This window comes from Microtus oregoni, unplaced genomic scaffold, assembly GCF_018167655.1.
Source record: "Microtus oregoni isolate MIOR12 unplaced genomic scaffold, Mior012 000022F_ref0000154, whole genome shotgun sequence".
Classification (NCBI taxonomy): domain Eukaryota; kingdom Metazoa; phylum Chordata; class Mammalia; order Rodentia; family Cricetidae; genus Microtus; species Microtus oregoni.
The window spans coordinates 7541332-7566253 of NW_024543081.1; the positions used below are offsets into that span (position 1 = coordinate 7541332).

The 24922-nt window shown below is 51.9% G+C and overlaps 1 protein-coding gene across 2 annotated transcripts in view; it reads right to left on the reverse strand.

Annotated features, from left to right (window-relative positions):
* Positions 1 to 19664, reverse strand: part of Gramd4 (GRAM domain containing 4) — a 77539-nt gene extending 57875 nt beyond the window's left edge. The window contains exon 1 of one of the 2 annotated variants that reach the window (XM_041672390.1): positions 19472 to 19664. In XM_041672390.1, coding sequence (XP_041528324.1) covers positions 19472 to 19500 — 29 coding nt within the window. In that variant the 5' untranslated portion in view covers positions 19501 to 19664. Of the gene's footprint in view, positions 1 to 3828; positions 3959 to 19471 lie in introns of those variants that run through there. The other variant, XM_041672391.1, reaches the window with a different exon arrangement.
* Positions 19665 to 24922: the final 5258 nt, after the last annotated feature.

Below are 24922 nucleotides of genomic sequence, written 5' to 3' on the forward strand. Positions count from 1 at the left end.
TCAGATAAGCCCTACATTTTCCCATCACACCAAGACTAGACAACAGCTCGCTCTCCCAGAACTTGACCATGATCTCAATTTTCTCAGAGTTCCCCAAAGATGTCATAGTCCCCCAGACAACAGGAAGTAATTTTAAGAACATGATGCCCACATTCCTAAAAGGTAGGGAGGGTGATTTTCGCCATGTGCTGGGTTATAGATGTTTATCATCATTTAGGGAAGATGGTTGCAAATTGTTATTGGTCATGCTTAGGGAGGAAACTAGCAAAGATTAGATTAAGAGATCTTCTGAAAGAAAAAGGGGGGGGGACATAGGAATAATAGGGAAAGAAAGGTGAATTGCTGAGTCTACTTTTAAACTAAAAAAAAAAAGCAACTTCTAGTTTCAAATATTTTATATTGGTATGAATTTTTGTATATTGATACAAATTTAAGGTTACTTTTGCTATTCTGTATATATGTTTTCCACTCTTGTTTAAGGTATTTTTGTATATTGATACAAATTTAAGGTTATTTTTGCTATATTGTATATATGTTTCTACTCTTGTTTAAAGTATTTTTGTATATTGATACAAATTTAAGGTTAGTTTTGTTGTACTGTATATGTCTCTACTCTTGTTTCAGGCATTGCACCTCTGCATCACATCAAACAATGTAATATAAAGTTCTATTTTCTTGAAAATTATTGTGACAAATTATTTTGGGATAATTAAGAAATGCCGGTTAGTAGTTAGTCATCTATAAAAATCAAATTTGTGGCCATGTTAGGTATGTTTTCAAGGTCAAAGAGAGATGTATTTTAGATAGATAGATGGTCTTCAAACACTTTGGAGACCTACAGAATATAGCACTTAAGATATTTTAATAAAATAAGGCTTTTCATGACAGTGAGACACGTCTGCTCCTGGAAGAACCAATTTACTTTTTAAAAAAAGGATGAAGGGCATCAAAGAACCTCCATATGGTTTGTTTTCATTGTGGTAAAGTTATCTACTGGACAAGAAACTGCTCTTATCTTGAATGCTGACAGTATGCTGTCCAAATTGAACAAGCAGGACATAAAAGAAGGCGACTGTTGAACTTTGCCAAAACAAGCTATGACAGTCCTCAAAATTCCCGCTTCACAGAAAAGTCTGTCAGATATTCTAGGCCTATAGGCCAAAGATGGATTCCCCAACTTTGCAGAGGAAACTGGGTTGACTATCCAAGCAGTCAGATGTCTCTGTTGTTTCTAGAGTTTTGGAAGTTGCTTGAGCTGCACTTCCTATTTACTCAGGTGACATTATATCCTTCTCGGGTCTCTAAAGGGCTTAAAGATGAGATAGTTATAGCTATGGTTTTCCTTGTTACTAATTTAGAAAAGAAACTCACAAAAGAGATGTAAAGCATACAAGTTTGAGAAATATAAAAGTTTAAGTTGTTTATCTAAGAATATGCTTTAAGTCTAAAATATTTTTTTTAGATTATTAATACAAGTTATGATAGAATGTGGCTTAGGTATAAAATTCTGAACTCACCAAGATAAGATAGATAATAGAGAACTTTTCCCAAATTTGCTAAATACAAATAGACTAGACATTATAAATATAATTTTTATCTGATAATTGTTCTTATTGTATATAGTTAAAAACCTTTCCTTTTTATTTAGATAAAAATGGGGGAATGTTGCAGGGTATTTGATTGCACAGTGACACTCTGACTGTTAATAAAGTTTAACCTTGAATCAGGGAGCGGGTTTAGCAACTAGCTGACCAGAATTAGCCACAGAGGTTTTGGAGGACCCAGGATACACATAGAGAGACACAGAAAGTAGGAAGGAGGAGCTTAGAAAGATTCGCAGGCCCTTTTGAATCAGGGGAAGGAGGTCACTGGATGCTTCTCTGATGAATTTTTACTCCTGACTCCTGAGTTTTTATAATAACAAAAAAAATTAGATAAACTCTTCATGGGCTTTATGGGATGTAAGGTCCCCACTGTCCTGACCCTGCCTGGCAGTTCTTTGGCCCTTGGCTTTTCCTTTGGTGAGTGTGGAGTGAAAGTCTTTGGCATCTTGTATGGAGGTCAGCTTTAGCTCCCATTCCTATCACATGTGGATACTAAACATGAACAAAGGTGAGGGATAGCCAGAGGAGACAGTCTCTCTTTAAACAATCTCTTCTGTCAGGGCTTCAGTGACATTCATGTCATAAGCAGCAAGTTTTCCAAGCACAGTCCAGGCTATGGAGAGAAAGATGGCCAGACACAGTTGGGAGGCAAGGAGAAACCCCGCCCTGCCCCCCTGCATGGGAAATCCCTTCCCAACAAGGCCTATCAGACATCCATCCACACCTCTGTCCAGCCAAAGCCAGGATGAAGCAACCAGAGATAGGTTGGGCTACCTCACTGCAAGGGACTGATAGGTGAAATGCTCCCACCTTCCCCAGAGCACAGTCTTATGTCAAAGAACAAAGTTCACTGGTTAAATTTGGGTTGTCAGGCAATCCTGCGCTAAGTGATATTAATTCTTTAACAATGTAAATATCTAGATGGAAAAGTCAAGAGCCAGCTCTGCATCGGTATCCCACAGTGCGCAGCTCCCAGTGTGCTGAGGCCCACTCCCGTGCGACTCAACACAGCTCAACAGGAGAAAGACCTGCCCTGTACTCCTACGGGTACGAATCTCCAAGGGTCTATTGCTTTTAGGCTCTGGATTCTCCTAAGGTGTTGGACCACACTGACCTGACCTCACACCACCTCAGTGAACGCCAAGTCCACAGCGCCTGACCTTCCCCATTTCCTGTCCGCAGCATTTTCTATGCACACCTCCCCTGGCTCATTCACTCTTCTCTCAGGCCCAGCCTGAATTCAGCCTGAAAGCTGGCAAGGGCTGGTGCTTCAAGATCTCCTGAGTCCACACAGCTGTGGCCTTGACTTTTGGCTCCTGTTTCCGTCTCAAGTAATCCTGCTCTTCACGAGCTCAGTGCTGCGCCAAGGCCATATGACCATGGGTCCCCTATCCTGCAAGGAACCTCACCCCACAAACAGAGCATCCAGAAACCAAGACCCAGCAGCTGGCAAATCTGAAGCTATATAGTTGCAGAGTTCCAAAAGACAGATGAAGGAGCAGCTCAGGGCTGGAGAGATGGCTCAGCGGTTAAGAGCCACTTGCTGCTCTTCCAGAGGACCGGGTTCAATTCCCAGCACCCACATGGAAGCTCACAACTATCTGTAACTCCAGTTCCAGGGGACCCAACACCCATGGCAAAACATCAAAGTACATAAAATAAAAATGTAAAAGTTAATTTAAAAAAAGAAAGAGCAGCTAGCTCATAGATCCAGGCCAGGACTACCTAGACCAGTCCTGAACCTTCTATAATTAGAGCCCAGTGGTGTCTCCTCCACCATTACCACCACCCCCTCTCCACTCTATTTTCTCCCCGCCCATCCCCATCTCCCCTCCCTCCAACAACCTTATCCCCTGGCCCCACTTTTCACAGCAGCAAGAGAATCCCAAACATCTTATAAGACACTCACATCTACCAGAAAAAGGCTACCACAGTCAAACCTTAGTAAACTAAAGGGAACAGCCAAATAAATAAATAAACACATCTGACCACAGCAGACCGCTCTCTGCTTCAAAAGGCAAATTCTACAGGTAGAGACAGGTGACAAACAACAGTCAGAGCAGAAAAAAATTTGCCTCTCAAGTGAACTTGTCATATTCAGTAATTTCAGATTATTAAAAAAAAGTGCATTCATTTTGTCCTAATGAAAACTACTCAAGAAAATCGGCTGAAAAGAAAGGGGGAAGGCAGAGGAGGAGAGACCTCCACAAGCTCCCAAACTCACCACATTGTCTCAAGTCCACAGGCCTAAGACTGTTCTCCCTCTGGGAAAACCCAAGCTCTGAAGCATGAAAATCCAACTGTAACACGGTCCTGCCTCCTGGCTGGCATGTCTCCGTCCACAGTCACACCATAGCTCCAAGGCCACACCTGGCACCAGACTGGGGCCGTCTCTCTTTATCCGGCAGAGACGGCTCCTGATCCCGCAACACAGCCACTTCACTGCCCTCCAGGCCAAGGGCCCAGAGCCCAAACGTCTGGCCCTACGTCCCCGAGGAGGGCAGGTCTCAAGAAAGCAGGCGTGAAGACCCAGCTGAGCCGGATGAACAGGTTCACGAGAAATGCAGAGAAGGGAGGCTCCTGGTCTTCCACCAGCCGGACAGCAGCTGAGTCAAATGTGAGGCAGGGAAACTCAAAGAAGAGGTGGCGGGGCACCATGAGGGAAAAATCCCAGGGTGCCAAAGAACAGCTCTGTGGAGCCTCACCTCCCAATTCCAAAGGTTAAAAAAAATCCTGCCCACCAGTTAGATGAACCGGAAGAGCAAAAAGCTGGGCTGTACACAAAGGCACCCGCCTCCACTCCCAGAGGGGATGGGCACGAAACTTTGTCAGGCATCACATGGTCCTATGCCAATGGACCTACTCCAGGCTGGACAGGGTGACACCTGCCATCATGCCACACGCACACCTGCAGAAACTGATGTCTGACTCGGAAATGCCACCTAACCAGCTAACTTCACTCCCTGGGCTTCCAAAGCACAGCTCGAGTCCCTCCTCAGAGGAGGCATGGAACTGAACCAGGCTCTCATGTCCTCGTCTTCAATCCAGGCACAGGCGTAGAGAGAAACTTCAGACTAGTTGCCTCTGACTTCCGCTCCAGGTGCCAACCCTGGACCGCAATGATGATGAATGCAGCAGTCACCTCAAGGTGCAAGTTAGCAGAACTATCACCGGGACAGAATGGACTCTCTGTATACCCCACAGCCAGTGCCGGCCCACTCCTAATGTCCACCTTCGCCACCCCCTGGATGAGCAGTGAGGTGGTCGGGGTGGTGAAAGGGTGAGGAATTTAAGGCCAGGAACCTGGAGAACCCAGAATGTACTAGCCATGGGTCCCTAATGTGTTTGTGTCAGCTGACATGTGGTACAGGCTTTGTGATTCTCTAAACATTTCTGTCTTGGCCTCAGGACACAGCTATTCCCCTCAATGCTGGGAGGGGACTCTGGGAGGGGCAGGAAGAGGTGTCCCCCATGGCTGCGCAGAGGCTGATGCCCCACAAGGGCTGGGCTGCCTCAATCAGAAGCCCCTTTTTCCTCTCAAAATCCATAATTCTCCACCCTTGAGAACCCAGTGTCCCTAAGGGCCATTGGCCCGAATATCAGGTGTCAACTCATTTTTCCAGGTACACAGCCTGCCATGGTTGCTAAAAAAAGGGTTGTTGGACAAACTTTTCTAGGGAAGACATAACCAAATGTCTGCTCCCCCAAGATACAGCAATAACAACAGACCAAAGTCCACCAATGTCCAACTTAATGAACCAATGAGTTTATTGTCTCACTAACAGGACATGGGTCATCCCCAAACAGCCACACATTGGAAAGTCTTACCTCAGCTTAGATAGTGACTTCCCCACAGCTGCACAGGTGGGATCCCCTAGAGTTAGCCTTCCGTTCCCAATATACTAGAGCCCCTTCCCAGACCACAGCAAAGCCACCTGTAACAAGGGCAAAATCATACACAGCTTTGGCTGGGACATGCAGGAGTGGCCGGGATCTCAGATTAGGGTCCAATGGCTCTCCTTGCTCCCTTCTATAAGGGAATGCCAACAGTCAACAGGCCCTATCTCGGGGTCTTTTGCAAGTTGTCCCTAGCTGTCTGAAGATGATGGTTGTTACATTGACAATATAGTGTTCTACATGACCGGCCATTCAGGTGTCCAAGGGGCGGGGGGGGGGGCGTGGGCAGTGTTCCCATCTCATGTGGCATTAAAGAGAGTCACAAAGCAGAAAGCCAGAGTGGGAAGAGGGGAAAGCAAGTAGGCTAAAACCTGCTCTACTGGCTGATACTGCACGCCTGAATTACCTCTGGACTGCTCCAGGAGCCGGCGGCAGAGTGTGGTTCTCCCATGAGCTGGTGTCACTCTGACACAGGGAAGGGGACATTTTATAGGCCTGGGGCCTGGTGGGGGCGTATAGAACGCTGCATCTCTCACTCCTCTGCTCTGTGGCTGTGTGACCTGTAGCAGGTGGGCACAGGAGAAAGGAGCTGGGAGCTGGATCCACACCAAAAGGTTTATTGCGTGGTGTGTACACACATCAGCAGACTACAAGACGGTCAAAGTAGGGAGCCTGGGAGCCTGGCTACTCCCTCCCAGCCTGGTTCCTTATGCCTTTGCATTTGTAGGGGGTCTCTACTTTTCTCAGGAGATGCTGCCTCACAAGGGACCAGAAGAGCACAGCCTCCATCTCCAGCCCCAGGCCTCTTGTACCATCAGCACTGACTGCCCTTTGTCTAACTTTGCCCTGCCTAGAGCTGCCCGCATGGTCTCTCCTGACCCAGAGAATAACTCTTCCTCTGCCTGGAGCCCCAGAAGACCTAGAAGCCTCCCTCTGACCCCTCACCTGCCCACTGATGCCTCAAGTCATGCACCCCTAGCATGCCTACACATGCCTGGCCCCTCCTCCTGCATGCTTTCCTACACCTGTCCTGGTTCTTCTCCTTCCCCCCACCCAACCAGCCCTGTCTGATAAGACCATGTTTGCCTCTCTCCAGTAGGAAGGACCAGGGCGTGGGGCCAGCCAGGTGGGAGGAAAACTGACCGGGCAGGCGCCAGGCTCCTCAGACAAGCTGTGGTATGTACCTGTGCATAGAGGCCAGAGTTGGACTCTAGGTGTCTCCTTCAGCTGCTCAAGTGGGCCCAGAGCTCACTGATTTGGCTAGTCTACCCCACCCAGCTTGCTCAAGGTCCTGTCTCTGCCTCCTGCATACTGGAATTACAGCGGGCTGCATTCCCTCTCTGATTTATGTGGGTGCTAGGGGTCCAAACTCCATCCTTACACATGCATGGCAAGCATCTTACTCACTGGGCCATCTCCCCAAGCCCAAATCTCTTTCTTAAAGACCTGCCCTACCACTGTAGACAACTCTAGGTGGATGCACCTACACCTGCCCTGTGGACACCCCTCCGAGGGTAGGGAAGGAGTCGCCACCTGCCCTCACATGGGGTAGGGCTCACAAGTATGAGGCCACTGAAAACAGCAGAAAGAGGCACACATCCCTTTCCTCATCATACGCCTCACTCTCAGCGTGCGGTGGAGACGGGAGACCGTCTGCTGGGGGAGCATTCCAGGAAGGGAGATGTTCTCGCTCAAGGTCTGGGGACAAAGAACACACTGGTGAGGAGCCAATGAGAAATCTTGGGTCCCTGAAGTCGGAGTTCCTAACACTCCAGCTTATTCCCTTTCTGTTCCTGGGAAAGGGAAAACACCAACAAATCGAGCAGAGGTGACAGGCACCCACGTTACTTAAGCAACTCCATTATTCTCTGGCATTTGGGAGCACAGTAGATAAAATCAATCCCTTTCATGCCGTTATTCAAACGCTTTCCTCTTTTGAAAACACATGCAGAGATAGCTCTAATTTAGGTTATGTTGGTGAACCAAAATAATGGCCGAGCAGGGGTTTCTATCTTCTAATTACATGGAATTTAGGACAAAATATTCGTGTAAGTGATTCTGAGATACTTGATAAATAGGTCATAACGAGTTCATTTTGTTGCTAAAATCCTTCACACTCCACGCAGCAGAACGAACTCCCGTGTCAGGAAGAGGTGGCAACAAGGCAGGAAGCCAGCAGCCCCTCCTGCAGCCTGGAAGTGAAAACCAATTACAGCATCCAAGTAAACCACTGGACCCTAAGTCCCTCGCGGTGGGAGGCATGACTTGACAAGCGTAGGGAGCTGAGGCTCCCCCCACCCCCGCCTCCACCCCCAGGCCTATGCATCAGCCAATCCCACCATGAATGAGAAGGCCCCAGTGTAGCTGCTGAATTTTCTGAGTCAGTGCAGCAACACCCTGGACTATTTTCAATCCTACCATTAAATACTCAATTGCAAAAGAAAAAAAAATACACCCTCGCCTACCTTAAAGGAACAATACTTATTTGTCAATTAAGTAAGCAGTTGGGGATGGGGTTTGACCGGGGAAGTTGGCCTCCATCCCCTGCCAACAGGATCCTACAGAGACTGCACCATACCTGTTGCACAGCCAAGACAAGCCCCGATGGCCTGCTGAGCCAGGCCCTGGGGACAGGATTTGTACTCAGGCACCGGGCACCAATGGGCTCTCCTCAGACATTACAGTGTCCTCAATGTCTGTCCCAGGCCCTCAGCCAACTGCTGGGCACAGAAGGGAGGAGGTACCTGCCTTCATGGCGCCTACTGCAATGGGAAAAGGGGGTGACAAAGTGTCCAGTCCTCAGATACTGAAGCTAGCCCTGATAACCTATCAGTGTCACCTGATGCCTCTGACTGTACCTAGCTCATGGGGAGGGGTGGGGATGGCCTTTCCATGGGACACAACTCACAACAGTCTGACTGTGCTGGGAAGGTCAGTGAATTCAGGTTTAAATCAGTAAAGTCCTTTTACCCCAGGTCACGTCAGTGGTGGCATCCAGAACTGGTGGCTGAGCATCTCCCAGAAGCCTTCCTCCCCTCCAAAGTAAGGTCTATGACAGCCTTGGGTCTACACCAGCCTCTAGCTCAGCCACTCAGGTTAGCAGTGGGGACATACACTGGTAAGGTCTATGACAGCCTTGGGTCTACACCAGCCTCTGGCTCAGCCACTCAGGTCAGCAGTGGGGGTGCACACTAGCTTCGGAGCTACTGGCCTCACAGTTTTCTGGCTATCTGGCCTTGGGGAAGGAACCTGGCCTCTCTAAACCAGTCCTACAGCACAGAATCCATGAGACTGTGGCATCTCCTACTATCAAACATCTCGTTCCATATGTAATAAGCGGTGGGAAGGTCCTAAGAAGGCATGGGAGATTATGTGACCGTCTGAGAACCATGCAGACATTGTCTGCTAAGAGGTTCCTCAGGGGAGAGGAAGGGAAAGAAGAGGTTCAGGCAGATACAAGGGGACCTTCAGGGGTGCATATGGTGGGGGTCACCCAGAAGACTGAGGAGAGGGGGTTGTTGAAAGACTTGAGGGTTACTCCTCAAGGCTCATGCCCAAGAACAAGAGCGAAGACAGGGCTGAGCTTTGAAAACACATAAACCAGGTAGGTAACAGGATGGCAAGAGAGTGGGCCCTGCCAAAAGGCAAGGTGGGACCTCTCTGATACCCACTTCCTCATCTGCACTGTGAAGACCACAGGGTACCTTTTGAGGTTACTGTAGGGGGATGGCAGGCTTCTCCATGCACCCATGCACCCTGCAAGTGTTACTATAAAAGAATGGCCCACTCACTCTGCCTAGGACAGCGTCAGGTATCTCTCCCTGGGCCCACTCAACCCAGCCCCCATACTGTCATCTGCCCTTGGGCTACCTAGGGCAGAGATTCTGCTATCCAGAGCTCCCTAACATCCAGGGCTCCCCAGCATCCAGGACTCTCCTTTTATGGTGGTTCCATGGCTTTGGTAGCTGCGAAGAAGGTCCCATACTGTGGAAAGCCTCCCCTCTATAGCAATATCGCGGGCACCTTGCTCTACCCAGCAGCTGCCCTGGATGGCTGTGGACCACCAGCATGCAGACCCAGGCTCTACTCCGTCTCACAGCTGACACTGCTTGGGTGTCACGTCTCAGCGCCTGCAAGCACTCTGTGGTCACTGGCCTCACTCTGGACAAAAAGTGAGAGACACTCCTGGAGGCCCAGCCACTTGCTCCAGGTCCCACCACTATGGCATGACTTAGGGCAGAGGGCTTGGGCACTATTCAGTCAGGGCCAACAACTGCCACCCAGACTCATCCAATCCAATACCTTCCCCACACCTTGTGGGACCACCAAGGCCTAGCCCAAGTGACAGAGATGTAGGGCTAGGGGAAGTGTCACTCTGGTATCCCCGGGTTGGGAGAAGGGAGAGGCCCAGAGCTGAGTTAGGCAGGAGGCCAGAGGAATAAAGAGCAACTTAAGAGCTTTGAGGACCCTGATCCCCAGGCCCATCTGTAGATAGCCAGTCCTAAAGTGCAGAGCTGGCTATGTGGCTGCAGGAGGTCAGCTGGGGATTTTAAAAGCCCAGAAAGCAGTTGGCCAGGGCCCAGCTCCCCCTTTCCTGCCTCTCAGCATCCCACCCTGCCCCACCCCAATACATCAATATACACAGAGCACCCACCCATGGCTATGCTGGGAGTCAGCCAGTCTTCCCCTCATCCACACAGCTTTGCTGGTCTCAAGGGGCTAGAATGCTTGCCTTCCTCTCAGGGAGCTGGCCTTTGGGCCTCCCGAGCCCTGATAAGTAACAGCCACATGAGGTGCCTGGCACCTGTTGGCACTCACCGTCCTATGCAGATTTAGAACTGGCAGACCTGGACCACAGGGCCTGCCTCTCCTAGGGAATCCCATCTAGTCCCCAGGCCATCCACTTCGTGAGTTACAATTCTCGACGTCCAGCTCAGAGAGCAACGCTCAGATGGCCCGGCCCAAACCTGACACAGCCTGACCTCCCAAACCCAGCAGCTTGGATACCACCCACTTCAGTCCCTTCTCTGCCCTTGGCGCCCCCTACTCGGACTATGCCCTTGTCCCTTGCCATCTGCCTCCAATCCAGAGGGGAGTGGGGTTCCCAGCAGGGTGGGGAGGGGGTGTAGGAGGCCATCCAGGCCATCCTCCTGGGGCTCCACCCTGGTGCTGCGGGCGGCTGACTCATGTTTCATTTCCTTTCTACAAAGACAACTACGTGTGTGGTAACGTCGCACGTGGGCCGCTCCCACTGTTGGGCAGTGGCCCCGAAGACCAACAGCAGACACTAATGTAAGCATTCCTCCGAGTTCCACCTCCAGCACCTGCGAGTCCCTCCCTTCCACTCTTCACTCTCCCTCTCTCCCTCCACACCCTCCCCCCTTCTCAACTGTATTTAAACCTTCTGACGGAAATGCTTTCTGAAGCGATTCACACACCCCTGCACTCTTCAGCAAGCTGTTGAGCAAAATGTCACCTCCCTTCTTGATCCAGGATCTACGAAGAAACGCCTGTTACATGTTCTTCGAGGTCATACCACCTCTGACCTCCAACCCATCCCCACCCCCACCCCTTACCCCTGGCCACCTCTCAGCATTGTCTTGGGAAATGACACATGACCCCCTCCCTTCTGATCAGACCCCTGACCGTTCCCTCTGGGTAAAATGGGTGAAGAAGGGGCAAGCCTCTGAAGCTAGAATGGGATCCTGAAAAGGCAGATTCTGAGGCTCTCCAGGGCACAGACAGTGTAGCTTTCTCCTATGCTGAGGGGTGTCACTCTGGACAGCTGGGCTTCCAGCCAGCTTCCCACCCATGCCCACACACACTCAAACCTCAGGTTCCACTTCTCAGACTTAGCATATGACTCATACACCTCCCTCTATGCCCAGCAGTGGCTAGGGAAGAAATTAAAATCATCTCCTGTAGCTCAGGGTCCCTTCCCCAAGTCCCAGCTCATCAAAACCCAGAAGGGTCCTGTACTTAACTGAAAACTTCACTAGGGCATGGATTAATCCATCCTGTTAGAAGTCTATGGAAAACAAAAGAATGGGCACAGGGCAAGCCAAGAACCCCCTGCCAGCTTGCGGCTTTGCAGGCACTCCTTGGACAGCGAGCTGTTGTAGGCCTCTCCTGAAAACAGAATGGGTTCTGAGACACTGAAGTGGATGTCTTATTTATTCATTTAGTTTTAGTCTGTACTGAGTATTGAACCACAGAGCCCCATACAAGCTAAGTGACGGCCATACCACTGAGCTACATTTGTGGCTCTTTTGATTTTGTTTTGAGACAGGGTCTCCCTGTGAAGCCTGACTTTGAACTCACAGTCCCCCTGCCTCAGCCTTCTGTGGACACATGCCCAGTTATTTAGTTATCTGTATTTTTTTTTTAAGAACGTGAGGCTTCACCGGGAGTTGGTGGTGCACACCTTTAAGCCCAGCACTCAGGAGGCAGAGGCAGGCAGATCTCTGTGAGTTCGAGGCCAGCGTGATCTACAGAGTGAGTTCCAGGACAGGCTCCAAAGCTACACAGAGAAACCCTGACTCGAAAAATCAGAAACAACAAAAAAAAGGGGGGGGTGAACTTGAGGTTTCTTTCTTTCAAGAATTATTTATTTTTATTTTATGTGTGTGAGTGTTTTGCCTGCATGCATGTGTGTGCATTAAATGCATGCCTGGTACCCACAGAGGTCAAAAGAGGGTATCAGGTCCACTGGAACTGGAGTTACAGACAGTTGTGAGCTACCATGTGGGTGCTGGGAACTGAACCCTGGCCCTCTGCTGGAACAGCAAGCGCTCTTTAACACTGAGCCATCTCTCCACCCTGACCTTAGGCCGTTCACTCAATGGATCATCCAGAGTATGCCTTCCTGACATCATGGGTCCCATCCCAAGTGTCCTCTTGGCTACAGGCCCTAGCAACCTGCCTGGGTTGCAGGGTAGGACAACCAGGTTACCACGAAGAACTACAGACCTTCACTAACACAGCCAGGCTTACCAGTTCATTTCTCAGGCAACACGTAGCCATGCTACCCTTCAGTGGGGACATTCAGCACTGTCTAGTGTCCAGCATGGAGCAGGTCCTTGATAAGCATGGACAGAGAAAAGGCTGGGTGTACAGATGAAGCTAGGATCTTTTGAGCCAGGGCTTCTTAAAGCGAAACCAGAAATTCTCTCCCTATATCAGTATTCAACAGTGGGAGAAAAAAAAACATCCTTCTAAGACCCCAAAAAAAAAAAAAAAAAAAAAAACCAAACCCAGATGTCAGTATGTATAGATAGCAGTGTACACGCCCCTCCCTACAAGTATAGACAGTACAGATCACGCACGTGCACACACACACACACACACACACGTACCCCGCAAATCCCCTCTATCACCTCCAGGTCCATCAGGGATTGGGGTGGCATCTAATCCTGTACACTACATTGCACAGAAAATAGAATCCCAACCATTGAAGAGTGTCATTGAGCCTAGTCCAGAGTCTTTTGAGTATCCTGTCTCTCTTTGGTTCGAGGGGACAGCAATGTGAAAAAGAGGTACTATCCAGGCATCTCCTGAGCCTGTTCAGTTGGCTGCTTTCTTCTGAAATAGTGAGATTCCTTAGCCCTGCTCTAAGGCCCCTCATCAGGGCTGGGACCTGTCCCCCCCATACCTGCCCATCCGTTCAGCCTGAACCCAGCACACTTCCAACCTACACAATTCCTGTCTAAAACAGTGCTGTGTGTGCACACCCCTACCCTGCCACAGGCATCAGCAGCGGGAGACCTGGACAGGCAGCTGGGACAGGCCAGTGACTACCATCGAGTCCACTATAAAGAAATGGAACCAAGCAAAAGCCCAAGCCAGCAAAGGCTGAATGCCCACTTTGTTCCCTTTTCCCACCACGGGTGGCAACAGCGCATGTGTGGCACTTCCCCCAATGGCAAGTAGGTATGCCTTGTGTGCTCAGAGACTCCTCCCTACTGAAGTGGCAAGTTCAGAGGCAAAGAGCAGACAGACCTAGCCAGGATTAAAAGTCAAAGATCTCGAAGCTTCCAAGCAGTCAGCTGGCAGCCTTCCTCCTCCCTGCCTGACTATTGGGATTCCTTCGAAAGTGAAGCCCCACTCTCACGTTCAAAGGAATGTCCCAATCTGTGCCCATCCCACAGCCAGGCTGTTGAGCACAGCAGGGAAGTCCCCATCCACAGCTTCTCCTTGTCTCTCCCTCCTATCATAGAACCAGTCACAGAAGCATCTCCGGGGAGACGGTTGCACCTCTCTAAGCTCTGCAGGCCCAAAGTGCATACCCACTGCATGGGCTGGGGAAGGTCTGGGTTGACAACTCTCTCTAAGCGCTGCAAAGTAACAGCTCCGATCCTGCCTTGTGAGTACTGACGTTGAAGGATTAAGCGCATGAGGAGCTAAGAGAAAAAGAGCCTGACTCCACCAAGCTGAGATGGAATGGTATTATCTACAAGGAGAAGAGACCAGAACCATCCATGGGTGATCAGACTGGAGCTGGTCATCCCTTGTTATAGACGCACATGGCCATGCATGGATGTGTTCATGGACCAATGCAGCTACACAGGAGTCAGAGTTCACACACGCACTTCCTGTTCTTCTGTTTGAAAGGGTCTAAAAGCAACTGAACCCCAGTAGCAACCACTGCCCCCTACATCTGGGTTTCTGATACTAGTCTCCGGGGAAGGAACCTGGGCTCCCTATAGAATGGGCAGATTCTAGGGCTGAACCTGGTGCAGCCTGTGGGCCAAACAGCAGTGACGCGTTTAGACTCTCACAGAGATGCAGTGTCTACAGGACCCAGGGGCAACTAAAACAGCAGAAGGAAAGGAATAAAGAGGGATCACATGGTAAAGTGTAAAGTACGAATCAGCAAGAATAGGAATCAATGCTTAATAAGAGGCTAACTGAAGAAGAGACAATTGCCAAATCTATACAGAATTCCAAATAACTCACATCCTTGGTCCTTAAGGGGGAAGCACAGAGTCCCTTTCATTCCTCAGTGGTGGAATACACTGTGAATTCCTTCCAAAGAGTGTGGCAGGGAGGACCTTGACACAGAGGCCTCTTGACAAATATACCTAGGCCAGGGGTACACCAACAGCAATGAGTCACACTGAACGGTACAAGAATGCTGCCCTTCCCAAGCCATCAGTCTCCCCAGACTAATCATGACAAAAACATCTACATTTCAAAAGGGGATTCTCAATGCAGGGCCCTGCAGCCTGCCAACCATCTCCAGGAGTCAACCGAGTCAAGAGGAGCCTAAGGAGATGTGACAACTAGACATATGTGGGACCCGGATGGGGTTCTGGGATCAAAACAAGGACAGGAGGCAAAAATGAAGACAACCTATCAAGCAAAGGACTTCATCAATAATCATGTGAGAGGCTGATGGTGAAGCGGCCGCCTACGCCTGATGGCCTGCATTCCATCCCTAGGGATGGAGACCCACAAGGTAGAAGGAGAGACGTTGACTCCCAAAAGTTGTCCTCTGGCCTTCACATGAATGTACCCACAAATACAAACGTAAATAAATGTAAGACACTGGTCCCCAAACAGTAACAAGTGAACCATGGTCAGCAGGATTGGAGGATGGGGGGGGGGGTTGAAGGGGTTGGAGGTATGGGGAGGGGGTAGAAGGGAAGGGGAGAGTTGGGGGGGTCGCAACAGGCACAATTGCCACCACAACACATCCACAGTGAACAAGGAAAGCTGACACAAAGGCCACCCGCCCTGTGATTACAGGTACACGAAGAATCCAAAGAAGGCAAATCCATAGCTAACCTAGCATGGTGGTGGCCTCAGCTACGGAAAGAGGCTGTGGGGTACCAGCTATCCGGTCCTCGCCTCATTCTGGAAACATCCTCTAGATTGTGGTGATGGTTGATGAGATTATAAACGGTTTAAAAAGCAGTAAATTGTATCTGTAAAGGGTGGGTAGGGTGGTGTGTGAATTACACTTAACAAAGACTTAAAAAGAAGAAACTCTCTCCTGGTCTTGTTCCCTCCCTGCGGCAGCTGTCAAAGTGCTTAGTCCCTCCTGGCACAACTATGGATGGACCCTAAAGCTGGGATCCCTTTGGTATGAACTGCCAAATGTCCCAGGGAAGGCAGAGCGCAATAGTCACTCAGTGCCATGACAGCTCACGAGAGGCTGTCGAACACAAGGAACATGGCGCTACATGAGTGTGGAGAGACCCTGGCTTTCCTTCTACAAAGCCCACTTTCTACATGGGAGGCAAACAGGAAAAGAGGCAAAGTCTTGTATCTTGGGGAAAGCCCCAAACTTCTCTGTATTGGAGGAACCCTTATTGTGAGATGGAGCCCACCACAGCCCGAGCTTCAGGAGCCACAGAAACAAACCACGAGAATGTCTCACAGGAGTGTCACAGGCCCTGTGAGAGACACTGCCACGTGCCGTGAATGCCACATGACCCCTCTAAACTCAGCTTTACAGGATTACCATGGAGCCGCTCTGCCACAAGCCACCACACAAGCTCACACCCGAGCTCTGCCACAGACCTCACCAGCACTTGAGCAAGCTGTGCCCCTCCCTCTCTGTGCCTCAGTTTCCTCACCTGGTGATTGTAGCATAAGTGTGCGGGGGTGAGATGACTCTGGGAGACGCGCAGTGCCGCGTCTGTCTCCTACTACTGTTTTTTTTTTTTTCTCAGATAGGCCAATACTTCCTGTCTACCTGTAGAACCACAGGGGACTTTAATCACAGGCTTAAGTAGAATCACAACCCTCGTTATAACTCAAACACCAAACAGTCTTAACAATGGCTTTTCGAAGTCAAATGTTATTAGTGGTGACTTACAGCCTAAAGTCCCCTCCCAGGCCTTAGGTACTGGTCACACACAGACACCCCAGGAAACTCTGGTCTGTCACATCTGTTCTTTTGCTTTATTGGACATTTCTCCACCAGCCACAGACTCAGGCCAGGTATAACTGCATAACTGCCTCAGGCCCACCCACCTGGGCTGGGCTGCACACGGAATCCAGGCCTCCTCCCCACAGCTGGCTGACGAAGACTTGGACTTTCACCCCCTTTCTAAGCACTGTTTTCTAGTTCTGCCCAAAGCAACCCCAGAGCCACTATGGCACCACTATAGCCCCCAGATAGTTCTCGCAGGGCTCATGTATCAAACCTTCCAGAACCTACATTTATGGTCAAACTGCCCTGGGGTGCCCTAGGGTGTCAGCCTCCCTGGACATGGCCACCTGAGGCCAGGGAAAGAAGATCTATCTCAGAGTAAGTTCATCTGCATTCACCTGTGACTCTGTTCGCAGGCTCCCATCTTATCTCCCTGGATTCACGATTACCACTCTCCACGGAGGACACCCGTGATCCATTGCAAAGCTGTCAGCAGCTGTCCCTGCAGTCACCTACACCAGTGGGCACAGACACGCCTCTCGCTGCTAACAGGGTCGCCTGTCCCCTCGCAGTCTACTTTGCGGAAAGAATGCAGGGACTCAGAAAAGGTGACCCAACCGTACACAAGTGAGAAGCATCCCCACTAACAGGTGTTGCTGCCACCACAGACACTAAGTGTCCCCATCCTGAAACAAAAAGAAGGCCAAACACCAGAGTAGAGGGGACAGGGTTGTTCAGGAAGAGAACCTGCCCAGCTCCCCAAGAGAGGGAGCCTCTGGCTGGAGATACTTCACCCCCAGAATACATACCCCCAATCCTGTAAAAGGCTCAGTAGGTCAGGCTTCTAGAGAGAAACCCTACCAGAGCATGGGCAACTGCATGGGGCTTCCACGTATTGTCCCCATTGAAGGAAGGGACACCAGGTAACACAAGAGCCAACAAGGATCCCACATCAGAACACTGAGCCTTTCTGGTTCTCCAGACATGGATTCTGCGTCTGTCCAGATGTGGCACGGCTGGAGCTGGTGTTTCTAAACATCTGTAAGTTCCCTGCTGTGCTCTCCTTATGGAGCTATGCTGAGTCCATGCCAGCACTACCAATGGCACTGTGTCCACTGTGCGAGCGCTCTCTATTGTGAGGCGGAAATGTGGATTCAGGAAACAGGACTGAGTCTCCTCTTTCTAGGTGGTGAAGGTGAAGGCCAGTAAGGATGAGGGCAGCAGAGGCCATCGCTGCTGGCACTGGCAACCGCTCTGACTGCTGGAGCCAGTCCGGGGAAGCCAGGGTAACAGATAACAGAGACGCCCAGAAGGTTTGGTGAGAGAGAGACACTGGTCCTTCCCTAGGAAGGGCACTCCTGCAAAGCCCCTCTGGCTGCCTGGGTAGGAGGCACAGGCTAAAGAGGTGCCCAAACTGTGTAGAAACAGATCTCAACTCTGAGACTGTCCCGGATGGTTTTGCGAGATATAAATCCTAGCATGAACTCAAACAGACATCACTGGGACCATTGAGATAGCCACGCTCCCTCCCATCAGCCAGTACACTGAGGAAAAACAAGCAGAGCAGGAAAGTATGTGGTCCTGGGCATCCAACCCCCCTGTCATTGGTACCTAGCCCATTCTTCCTGGGAGTTCTATTCAGTATCGCAGCAAAGGTAGGGGGTTCCAAACTCCAGAAGTGGGTTGGGAAGGAGGGAGGAGCAGGCATACTGACTGAGACCCCCAAGTTGGGGTGTCCCAGAGAGTATCTGTAGGTTGTGGTTTCATCCTAGCATGGGGCAGGGATAATAAAACACCCTCAGCGCCAGGCTGTGTGTCCCCAAACGGGCCTGGGAACAGGTTGGGCGGTGGCAGAATGCGAGAAGATTCTACAGATATCTGCGGGTTCACTAAGGTCACCAGAGAGGCAAAGGGCAGGACAGCCTGGCCTGACTCCTGACCGAGGGTGTGTCTGGTCAGCATGGAACCTATGTCGTATCATTAATCCTCTTATCTTCTTCTTCATCACTCACTAATGGGGAAACTGAGGCAGGGAATATTCACTGCTTGCCCAATGTCACAGAGCAGGTATATAAGAAAAAGGAACTTCCAGCTGTCCTTTATTTCAAGCCCTACAGAGCATAGACCATGACCCTCCTCTTGGGTCTGACCCTAAAGCAAATCCCTCTGCCAAGCTGGGCGGCAGTGAGACTGTGGAGGGCTGATACTCAGGACCTTAGAACTTGAATTTGTCTCTAATCTACAGAGGCAAGGAAGGAAGAGAACACTCCCTAAAAAAAGTCTCCCCCATACTGATTCTCCTACCTCTGGAAACGGGGAAGCTCCAAGGTGTACCAGCTTGTCTCTAGCCCTGGAAGCCTGCTCCTCACCCTACTACTGGACCACAGGTAGGGAAGGGCAGGGGACCCAACACCCAGACTGGCCCCTCTTCAACCTTCGGAGGTGCCAGACCCACTGTAGACAAGTGAGGACGTAGGCTGGGGACCGCCACACAGAACCCCACCTTAGCGGTTGTAATAAACACAGGCCTAAGCTCCAGCCAAGTGCCAACTGTCCCCCTGGATCCCACAGGCTAATGTCCAAAAGAAAGGGGGAAAAGCCACACAGAAAGCAGAGCGTGGGAAAGGGAGCAAGCGTCCACAACTTTTCCCCCAGGTCATCTCTTGGGCCACACCGGCCTGGAGAGCCCTCCCCCTTTCCAGTTCACCCACCCCCACAAGAGTGGGTCAGTAGGACGACAATTGCTGCGCCCTCATCCTGTCCCCCGCTAGAGGCCTAGGCATGGTGACCCATCTAATGACTCCCACACACAGTAGTTTGGGCCCCTAACGTCCCATCGACGTCTGCCTCTCACCCAGCAGGACCCTGACCCGCACAGCGCCCGCGGTGCGCGCGAGGGGTGGCCGTGACACGCGCCCCGGGGGCGTGTGTGCCGGGCGAGCCCGCGCCCGTCCGCGAAAGGTGGGTCGCCGCTGTGGGCCACAGAGTGAGAACAGCACAGCATACAGACAGGGACGCGGCCCGGCGGCAGGGACAGAGCTTGGCCAGCGTCGCCCAGGTCTGTGTAGGAGTCCGCGTGCGCGCCGCTTACCCTGCGGGGAGATCGGGGCCAACTCTCATCCACCCGCCGCTGCGGTGCCCCCCTGGCCGGCCACCCGGCCCCGCTGCACCTGCCGCCCTCCCGGGAGCCTAGCGGCGCCGGGGAGCGGGGACTACGCGGCCCCGCGGGTGCCGGCCACGAGCGCGGAGGCGGCGCCGCGTCGCGCGCTCACGTCCTGCTGCGCGGAGTCTGCGCGCCCCCGGCCGGGCCTGCGCAGCCGCCGCCCCGCCCCGCCCCGCGCCTCCTTGCCCGCCCTGCCGGGTTCGCGCGCGCGCGGGTCCGATCACGCGGCGCCGTCTTTGTTTGGGTGACCCACGTGGGCCCTCGCCACGCGTACCCACGCGCACGCGCGGCCGCCTGCCAGTCGCAGCCACGGACACAGTCGCGCGCAAGCGTGCACGCCACTGTCGCTTCGCTCTGGTGTGTGGGCTTGACAGTTGCTGCCAGTGGTGACCTGCACTTGGAGTAGAAATACTTGTCCTGGCCTCGCCAGGCTGAACCCAGAGCACAGTTCCTCGCTGGGAAACTGACGTGGAATCTGCACCGGGAGGAGGCAGTGGGCAAGTCCTCCCTCCTCCCCCCCCATTCAGTACCTAGCCAGGAATGTCTCCACACACTTTTAAATGTCACCTTAGCCATAGGAAGCCTGCATCAGCCCAGGCACTACCTTGGATACTGAGATCTCTGATAGACACCTCCCCCTCTTTTGACTCACCTTTCAGAAACAAGGGTTGACAAGCTCCCGGAAAGATAACTAGTGGACCAGGTAAAGACAGCACCCTCCAGAACCGAGGCCTCACCAGGTTGGAGAACCAACCAGTAGCACCCTATGGGGTCTGACCCAGGAGGCCAGCTTCAGGCTTGAACTAGATAGAGCATAGGAAGCCGAGAAAGCACACAAGCCTCTCGGCTTGCTCTGCTGACTTTGCCAGCCTCTCCCACCAGGGTCATGCAGGCACAGGCCTAAGTAAGGCTCTGCCTCTACCCGTTGGCGCTGAACTTGCAACAGTCACCCTCTACCCTCTCAATTCAGAACTGCGCCCCACCTTATGTCTCAAACACCCCAGCTCAAAGGCTCCTGAAGCTTCCTGGGGGACAGGATTCCAGGCCCCTTGTGTCCTCCAGCATTTCCTGCCTTCCAGACAGCCCTTTGTATCAGGGTCAGGGACTGGCATTCAGGTGGGCTCTAGTGGGTGAGCCCTCTCCTCTCGGCAGAATGAGAAACAGTGGTCTCAGAAATACCCAAGAGCGGCACAGTGTGGGATCTATCCCATGGCTCTTGGCTAGCAGGGTGAGGTGCCAGGGGAAGCTGTCTGCAGGGCTTTGGTCTTGGCAAGAGGAGAGCTACTTTGGGAAGGAACCTGCTCTGAGTCACCTTTGTGTGGCATCCCAGCCCAACGCCACACCAATCCTACTGGCTCCTCCTCCCTCTGGCTTTTCCTGCTTCTTCTTTGTCTTCCAGCAAAACAGGACCCTGGTTGCCCCCAAACACAAGATCCACTTTCCTGCCTGCGGGTCAGTGCCTAAGTCACAACCTCCCAGACAGAGCTTCTCGACTCTGCCCCTACCAGCCGTCTAGCCTAACTCCAAAGAGTCCACTCCCCAAAGCTGCCTTGGCCGTCTGGGTCAAAATATGGCTGTCATCTCCCATGAAGCCAGAGTTCTCAGGAGTCATTCCAACACCCCTCTCCCGTGAACTCAGCTGGACGCCCTCTACAAGGACAGGCCCCATGCAGTCCTGTAGGTGTCCCTTCCTGCTAGAGTTTAAATGTGTCCCCAAGCTTCCTGCATTGCATGCTTAATCCCCAGCGCACCAGTGTGGCGTGTTGATTACCCTCAGGATTGCTTTATGATTGACACTGCTTTTACATGAGGGGACTCTTGATGGGAGGTGTGGGGGATTCAATGAGAATGGCCCCAGGAGCCCATATGTTTGAATGCTTGGCCCCTACACTGCTTAGGAAAGATTAGAAGGTGTGGCCTCGTTGGAGGAGGTGTATCTCTGAGTTTGAGGTTTCCAAAGCCCACACTGTCCCCAGTCAGCTCTCTCTGTGTCTCATGGTTGGGTCTCAAGATGTAAGCTCTCAGCTACCCGCCTTAGCACCATTCCTGCCTGCCTGCTGTGCTTCCCACCATGATGGTCACAGATAAACCCATGTGAGTCCCAAATTAAACACTCATCTGTATGTTGCCTTGGTCATGGTATCTCATCTAAGCAATAGAAAAGTAACTAAGACAGACAGGTAATTCCCCGCTACACAGCTCTTATGAGGATGACACTGGGCAGGCCCTCACAATCTCACGGGACATCCTGAAGCCTGCCGGCCAGTGCTGCTTCAGAAGGGAGCTGCACAGGGCGCTCTGCAGGGAGTTACAGGAAGCCCCCGCCCTTCACTTCCACTCACACGCATACTCTCTCTCTCTGATTTCCTGTTCCTCCCTCTGTAGACAGGCACCACCCCCAGCTCCTGACCCCAGGGAGAATCTTCCCTGGCCTTATCCCTGTAGTATATCTCATTCTCAGGCCGCTTGCAGCATTGGCTGGGGCCTGTGGGTTGCTGGAGCTTCCTGACAAAGTGAGTCACCTGAGAACATAGCAGCAGCCCATCAGGAAGGGAGCCAGCCCCCACCCTGGCAGAACACAGAGGGGTTGCCCAGGAAAAGTTCTCTGCCTGACTGACTAGGATAAGGAGATGAACAGGAGCCCCCCAAGGGAGACAGACTTCTAGGGCTTTCCCAGGAGTCTTATCCCGTCCCCTCCCCCCAACTGTAGACAAACAGCCCCTGGGTACCCACTCCCAGCCACTTCCTGGTGGGGAACAAAACTAGTCAATAGTGGTACATTCTAGAATACACTGCCCCACGGGGAACTTGAGGTTCCCATGCCCACCATCTACTCAGTGGCCCCTCGCAACCATGCTCCCTTGTGTATCGTATTCTGGACTGTGTCTCACAAATCTGGATATGGAAGTCCTAATCCACCCGACCTCAGAACAAGACTACATTTGAAGGCAGGGTCTTCACAGAGGCCAGTAAGGCCAGTGGAGTCCCATAGGCCAGCTCCAGTCTAGTCTGCCCGGTTCTTATAAGAGGACAGCAGGAACAGACACACAAAAGGGGTGACCATATGGAGACAGAGAAGGCCGTGACTCCACACCCTTGAACTTGGCCTTCAGAACTGTGAGGGAATCTCAGCTGCACCAGCTGTCCCAGAGGTCACCTGATGCTAAAGGCCACACACTGAGAATCAATCACGTCACCACTGACTGACTCGCGAGCTAGACGTGGAGGGACAGCAAAGGTCGGAGCTGCACCAGCTCCTGAGTCTTGTTGGCATCTATCGGAAGGTAGCTGGAACCTGTTTGCAGTCTGGCCAGCTGAACCCTCTTGTTCCCTACATCCTCACCTCAGAGGTCCGAGAATCAAGAGTAACTGCCATCCTCTGTCTTCCCAGCATAAGAGAACAATGTAAAAGCAAGAGGAGACGAACTCACTGCTACAGCACCCCTGGGACACGCAGAGCCCAGCCCATCAGACAAGCCTGATCTACAGCTTATTCCATTCTTACAGGAGAGAGACCAGTGAACTTGCTGTGGCACAACTCACACAAAATCCGGAATCCGCAGAGCAGTGGTTCTCAACCTCCCCAACACTGCAGCTCTTAAATATTCACGCTGTGGCGAGCCCCAACCGTAAAATCATTTATTGCTACTTCATAACTGTAATTTTGCTACTGTTATGAATCGTACTGTAAATACCTGCTATGCGGGATACCTGATGTGTGACCCCCAAAGGCATCGTGACCCACAGACTGAGAATCGCTGCCCTAGAACCTCAGTTTCTGTGTCTGTAAGGTGCGGGAGTGAACTGGTCTCTGTAACCATGGCAGCTGGGACTGGGTCTCAGTCTCTTACCCCCCCCCACACACACACCAAGAGGAGCAGCAGCCTGTGGGGAGATCAGGGCTCAGGGTCTCTAAGAAAGCATTGGGAATCAAGAAGCCTGTGCAGCTAGGGCTGCAGCCTGGCGATGCCACACAGTTGAATGTGCAACTGTGCACAGTGCCTGTTCTTCTCCCCGTTATAGGCACTCAGTGAGCAGGAGCTCAGTATGAGCTCAGATGTCATCTAGAAACCTAATTTTCATATTTCCTTGACTTCGAAATGCCCTCTGGAGTGAGAGCACCCACCAACGAAACAGCTGTTTTCCAGGAAAACCCCAACCCCTGCTGTGCTAGGCTGCTCCCATGACAGCGTGACGTGGGACTACTGGGCATCTTGACTGGAAGGAACATGGATGTGATGTGGCATGACACGTGGAGGGTTCTGCTCTAGATTCTCCACTCTGCACCCCAACTCTGGCTGTGACCATTGGAGACTCTGTCCCCCGAAATAAAAGGTGTTCTCTAACGGTCTTGCCAGGCCTCATGGGGGTGGCAGAAAACAGGCTCTGAGCTGCCAGCCTGGCATGGGAGCTGGGGGTAGTGAGCCAGTGCAAAGAGGATGAGGGAGCAAGCGAACTGCCCACCCCTTGGAGCCAAGTTGCCAAAGTTAGGCTTCTGGCTTCAAGCTGGAAGGTGCTCCACCTTGTGGCTGCAGATGGTAGCACAGCAAGGGAGGAGCCCGAGCAGTCCCGGATGGCTCACTGTCTTGTACCACTTCTTTACCTTCTCCCTACCCAACAGCCTGCCAAACTCTGGCACTACTTGGGGCCACTTGGCGGGCTCTTCCCTTTTTGTCCCTCTTTCTCTGCCTACTTGGGGACAGACTACTGCCCTGGTCTTTTCTAGGCTCTGAGTTTCATCAGCTTGGTGACCTTGGCTAGTCTCTGTAAGCTCTCGGAGACCTAGTTTCTTTACTTCAAAGGACAGTGACTGCCTTCTTCCTTTTCCTGTCCTCTTCTCCTCCACAGCAGTGCACAGAGGCCCACGGCCAGCAGAGCTGACCTATGAAGACTTTCTGGGGATGAAGGACCTATGTGTGAGCCGTCTGCCACATGCTCACAAGAGCTGGAGCACCGGAGGGGAGGGCCTGTCCTGGTGTGAGACCTGGGTTATCAGAAAAGGGAATTTAAAACCTAGGAAGGCATCTGAAGGGGTTAGACCATAGAGGGGTGATAAACTTCAGGATTTTTGGTTGGGGAAGTGGGGGCAAGTAATCCCTGGGCTTGGGGAGCTGAAGGCATGAACCATGGGCACAAGCAGGTGAGGAGATGCGGACATTAAACAGTACAGGGGTGTGAGGGGCAGGGGACGGTGTGTCAGTGCAGGGGTGTGAGGGGAAGGGACAGTGTGTCAGTGCAGGGGTGTGAGGGGAAGGGGCAGTGAGTCAGTGCAGGGGTGTGAGGGGAAGGGGCAGTGAGTCAGTGCAGGGGTGTGAGGGGCAGGGGACAGTGTGTCAGTGCAGGGGAGTGAGGGGCAGAGGCATTGTGTCAGTGCAGGGG